General features: G+C 42.9%; 1 protein-coding gene and 1 long non-coding RNA gene across 2 annotated transcripts in view; one reads left to right on the forward strand and one right to left on the reverse strand.

The window, feature by feature from the left end:
* LOC107728813 (uncharacterized) overlaps nt 1-1091 on the reverse strand; it is a 15998-nt gene extending 14907 nt beyond the window's left edge. The window contains exon 1 of the long non-coding RNA XR_001638515.1: nt 1026-1091. This is a non-coding gene — a long non-coding RNA (uncharacterized LOC107728813). The remainder of the gene's footprint in view (nt 1-1025) is intronic.
* Nucleotides 1092-1250: 159 nt separating this feature from the next.
* LOC107728712 (mitochondrial fission process protein 1-like) lies at nt 1251-4034 on the forward strand. Its single transcript, XM_016539031.1, has 3 exons — nt 1251-1467; nt 2817-2944; nt 3762-4034. The coding sequence occupies exons 1-3, from the start codon at nt 1398-1400 to the stop codon at nt 3996-3998; spliced, it is 435 nt and encodes a 144-aa protein (XP_016394517.1). The 5' UTR covers nt 1251-1397; the 3' UTR covers nt 3999-4034.
* Nucleotides 4035-5557: the final 1523 nt, after the last annotated feature.

The following is a 5557-nucleotide window of genomic DNA, read 5'->3' on the forward strand; positions in this document are numbered from 1 at the left end:
ACGATGATTCAGAGATCATGATTTAATTCAAAGCTTTTCAAACGCGTCCACTGAATTCACGCTCGCGGCCATCTGTCGGTCAATGCTGCCACCCGATTGGCTGCCGCTGTTACACGGCGCGCCTTTACTGGCTCTCTCACATGTCAATCAAACATCAGCCCTCCCACACATCAGCAACCGGACCGAAGATGTATGATCATTAAAGATTTGCGATTTGCTAAAACAGCAGCGAAACATTTCAAATGAGTAGTTACTCTCTACATTTAATAACCTTTATAGACCGCGGATTTTTAAAAAAATTAATTTTATATAATAATTTTTTTGATGTGCACCCTATACATTAGAAAATTTGCGAGAATGAGCAAACCTAATCTACAATATAGCAATTAATTACTAATGTGTTTGTATTATTATTATTATTATTATTATTATTATTATTATTATAGTAGTGTCACCTTACTTCCGGAGTATTTTACGTAAGAACCGATTTAGGGACTATCTTAAAACAACGCTGATAAAAGTCACGAGGAAACGGACACCAGCACCATTCGGTCGTACTATATTATCAGTTACCTTTAGACAGTGAAGGAAAACGGTTGTTTTATCAAACTCACAATTTATTACAATTTATTATCAAGTGACTTAGGGTTGTTTTACTGATGAATCTGATATCAGTAGAATGTGGACTGTACAATTCAATTCATTTGTATAGCGCTTTTCACAATACAAATCATTGCAAAGCAACTTTACAGCAAATTAAGTTTCTACAGTATTTAGTACACTTTCACTTACATTGTACACTTTCACGCATCATTTTGGTTTTAAGCCCCCGTGTGGTTAACAGAAATAGTAAATGAACTTTTTAACTCCAGTCACCACTGAGTTTTGAACTGAAGCACAATTATCAGATTGAGTGTGATTTGTAGACGCTCCCTCGGCGACAGTATGGCGCGTCTGACTGCATGTGAACATCAGAACGCAGCACACAATCTGATCTGATCTGAGATCTGCAGCAGAGATCAAACACACACGGGTCAGGATGGAGCACACGCCCGAGACACACAGCAAAGAAGTGGACATTTATCGGGACACATGGGTGAGATTTTACAGCAAATTAAGTTTCTACAGTATTTAGTACACTTTCACTTACATTGTACACTTTCACGCATCATTTTGGTTTTAAGCCCCCGTGTGGTTAACAGAAATAGTAAATGAACTTTTTAACTCCAGTCACCACTGAGTTTTGAACTGAAGCACAATTATCAGATTGAGTGTGATTTGTAGACGCTCCCTCGGCGACAGTATGGCGCGTCTGACTGCATGTGAACATCAGAACGCAGCACACAATCTGATCTGATCTGAGATCTGCAGCAGAGATCAAACACACACGGGTCAGGATGGAGCACACGCCCGAGACACACAGCAAAGAAGTGGACATTTATCGGGACACATGGGTGAGATTTCTAGGTGAGTCAAAGACACTCGAGTGACCTCCAGGAGTGTGTGTGTGTGTGTGCGCGTGTGAGAGAGAGAGAGAGAGTGAGTGAGTGTGTGTGCGCGTGTGAGAGAGAGAGAGTGTGTGTGCGCGTGTGAGAGAGAGCGAGTGAGTGAGTGTGTGTGTGTGTGTGAGAGATCTGGTCTCTCTGATTTGAGCTCTTCAGTGATTATTTCAGATTCAGCAGTTGTGGGTCATGAATGTCACACTGATCTGCTGCTGATTGTCGCTATACTGTCATTATTACAGCTTATTCATGCTCATAATACAGGATTTAAAGAGTTGATGTCCTCTGGGCTTCACACACACACACACACACACACACACACACCAGTTTTCATGTTGTATGGGTTCATTCCTTAGGTGTAATGTGTTTTTTGTACCGTGCAAACTCTATTTTCTATATGATACATCACCAGCACTCCTGAACTAACTCCAGTATAACTAATCCAAGTCCTTCCAAAATCTGGATTTGTAAAATCTGCTAATCTAATAGTAGTTTTCATTGTACTAAGTAAAACTACCCAAAACCAACCAGCAGAGGACATGAGTGAGCAAACAGTTCATAACCAGATATGCTCAACAAACGCTTCCAGATGTTTCAGAAGCAGTATTTTGTATAATTTTATTTTAAATATGTTGCAGGACATTAATATTTGACAGTGGCGTCCGTTCTGAAGGCAAGTATAGTGTGATTGACAGGTTTATGTGCTGGATGAAGCTAAAGCTGCAGTCGGGTTTGGACTTCAGTCTCACTAAAGCATTTATATCACATCTTAAAAGACAAATTATTGCTCTAGTCTGACTAAAGTATTTTACAGTTCATCTTTACGATCGCTGGGACACATTTCTCGATATTTAGCTCACTTTTTCTAAACTCTTCACCAGTGACGGCGCTACACCGGGGCTAGGGGGGGCTATAGCCCCGTCAGAATTTTGAATAGCCCCGCTTTACTCTGACGTCATCAATATCATTTATTTTCTTAGCACCCCCACATATTGGTCTAGCCCCCCCTTAGCACCGGTAGAGAAAAAATTCTGGCGCCGTGCCTGCTCTTCACACAGTTTTCTTAACCAAGCTTCCAGTTTGGCACAGCTGTTCATTCACTTCATACAGTCTCAAACCAATCATTCTTCATCACACTAGCAAGCACACTCATCACTTATAACACCGAGAGATGAAAACACTAACCATACGAAGTGTTACACAATGATTTCTTCTGTTAAATTTCTTGACAAAACCAGAACGTCAGCTCTGTGTGCTTGATGTGAGGTTTGATGAAGTTTCACAGATGTAAGCGTGTGGCATGTTCGTCTGCAGGTTACACTAACGAGGTGGGCGAGGCATTCCGCGCGCTGGTGCCGGTCAGCGCCGTGTGGGCCAGTTACGCCGTGGCCACCGCATACGTGTCAGCTGACGCGCTGGACAAAGGCAGGAAAGCAGCGGCGGTGAGTCTGGATCAGTCTGAGTCAGTCTGGATCTGTCTGGGTCAGTCTGGATCTGTCTGAGTCAGTCTGGATCAGTCTGGATCAGTCTGGGTCAGTCTGGATCTGTCTGGATCAGTCTGGGTCAGTCTGGATTGGTTTGAGTCTGTCTGGATCAGTCTGAGTCTGTCTGGATCTGTCTGGGTCTGTCTGGATCAGTCTGAGTCTGTCTGGATCAGTCTGAGTCTGTCTGGATCAGTCTGAGTCTGTCTGGATCAGTCTGAGTCTGTCTGGATCTGTCTGGGTCAGTCTGGATTAGTCTGGGTCAGTCTGGATCGGTCTGAGTCTGTCTGGATCTGTCTGGGTCTGTCTGGATCAGTCTGGATCTGTCTGAGTCAGTCTGGATTGGTCTGAGTCTGTCTGGGTCTGTCTGGATCAGTCTGGGTCAGTCTGGATCTGTCTGGATCAGTCTGGATCAGTCTGGGTCAGTCTGAGTCAGTCTGGATCAGTCTGGATTGGTCTGAGTCAGTCTGGATCTGTCTGAGTCTGTCTGGATCTGTCTGGGTCAGTCTGGATCTGTCTGGATCAGTCTGGATTGGTCTGAGTCTGTCTGGATCTGTCTGAGTCAGTCTGGATCTGTCTGGGTCAGTCTGGGTCAGTCTGGATCTGTCTGGGTCAGCATGAGTCAGTCTGGATCTGTCTGGATTGGTCTGAGTCTGTCTGGGTCAATCTGGGTCAGTCTGGATCTGTCTGGATCAGTCTGGATCAGTCTGGGTCAGTCTGAGTCAGTCTGGATCAGTCTGTCTGCTCTCACTGACCGCTCGGCTGGTTGTGTCTGCAGGCTCACACTGAGGATCATGGGAAGGCGGCGCGAGTGGCCGTCGCTGTGGTCGATACGTTCGTCTGGCAGGCTTTGGCTTCGGTGGCCATTCCTGGATTCACCATCAACCGCGTCTGCGCCGCGTCGCTCTTCCTGCTGGGAAAAACCACACGCTGGCCACTTCCTGTGCGCAAGTGGACCACGACCGCCATCGGCCTCTCCACCATCCCCTTCATCATCACACCCATCGACAGGTGAGTGTGTGTGTGAGTGTGTGTGTGTGTGTTCATCATCACACCCATCGACAGGTGAGTGTGTGTGTGAGTGTGTGTGTGTGTGTGTGTGTTCATCATCACACCCATCGACAGGTGAGTGTGTGTGTGTGTGTGTGTGTAATAGTGTGTGTGTGTTCATCATCACACCCATCGAAAGGTGAGTGTGTGTGTGTGAGTGTGTGCAGGGTGTCCGCGGGTCCTTAAAAAGTCTTAAATAATGTTTTCCTAATAAAAGGCCTTAAAAAGTCTTAAAATGTCTTAAATTCAGATTCGATGGGTCTTAAATATTTTTGGTCACATTATCGCTAAAAATATCTTCAATCTGACAGACCTAATGACTTTACAATCACTGGACAGACGAAGAGTTTTTCTCTCCCCCGCAGTAAGTTACTGCATCATCAGAGAGAATCGCAGTAGCAGAATACAGGTCGAACTACCTTCTTAATCTTCTCAATAAAAACATACAGTATGTGACAAAAAATAACCAGCGAAGTATCGAAGAATGATTCTTCTCATTTTATCAGTCTACATTCAATGTAAACAGCAATTTATAATGGATAGTTTATTTCTGGTATCAAGGTCGCGCTGTTAAGACTCACGTTTGTCTCTTTGTGAGAGACTTCAGAACAAACGAGCGTAACAGCACACATAAACTCAGAAGAAACACACTGAGGTAAAAATTCAAAATGTTTAGTTTATTCATAACATGATATATCTTCAATCTGACAGACCTAATGACTTTACAATCACTGGACAGACGAAGAGTTTTTCTCTCCCCCGCAGTAAGTTACTGCATCATCAGAGAGAATCGCAGTAGCAGAATACAGGTCGAACTACCTTCTTAATCTTCTCAATAATAATAATAATAATAATATAGGTCGAGCTACAGCTGATCAGGCTTCTAGCTAATTTAAAATGTTTTTTTACTTGCCCGACCGGACAAATAGCCTGATTAAAACATAAGTGACAAAAAAAATAACCAACGAAACATCGAAAAGCGAGAATGATTCTTCTCCTTTTATTAGCCTACATTCAATGTAAACGGCGATTGATAATGGATAGTGTATTTCTGGTATCAAGGTCGCGCTGTTGAGGCTCACTCTGTCTCTTTGTGAGAGACTTCAGAACAAATGAGCGTAGCAGCACACATAAACTCAGAAGAAACACACTGAGGTAAAAATTCAAAATGAAGAGTCAATTTTTTTCTCCAAAAATGACCATGATTACAAATGTGATATTGTTTTTTAATAAAAAACAAGTAAATTAAGAGACTTACGTTTTAGACACCATATTGCCTGTTTTTGCAGTATTTCGACAACAAAAATAATTCCAAACACAGCCACAGCGCTGTTTTGCGTCTCTGATTAACATGACGGTGTTTCATCCTGAATGAATCGACTGTTTAAATGATTCGCTTCAATCGCAATGACTCACTTAACAGTGACTTGCTGCCACCTACTGGCGGTGTTAATTTCACATTTTAAGTACCTTTTTATTATTTAAATAATTTCAAATATCAGTATTCAACGTTTTGTTTAATAT

This window comes from Sinocyclocheilus rhinocerous, unplaced genomic scaffold (assembly GCF_001515625.1).
Source record: "Sinocyclocheilus rhinocerous isolate Xijiao unplaced genomic scaffold, SAMN03320098_v1.1 scaffold2085, whole genome shotgun sequence".
Classification (NCBI taxonomy): Eukaryota; Metazoa; Chordata; class Actinopteri; order Cypriniformes; family Cyprinidae; genus Sinocyclocheilus; species Sinocyclocheilus rhinocerous.

Excerpts from the sequence above, each read along its gene's own strand:
- LOC107728712 (XM_016539031.1), top strand. The coding sequence starts at position 1,398 with ATGGAGCACACGCCCGAGACACACAGCAAAGAAGTGGACATTTATCGG. Across the intron at positions 1,468-2,816 it reads CACATGGGTGAGATTTCTAG|GTTACACTAACGAGGTGGGC; the intron begins GTGAGTCAAAGA and ends GTTCGTCTGCAG. Across the intron at positions 2,945-3,761 it reads AAGGCAGGAAAGCAGCGGCG|GCTCACACTGAGGATCATGG; the intron begins GTGAGTCTGGAT and ends TTGTGTCTGCAG.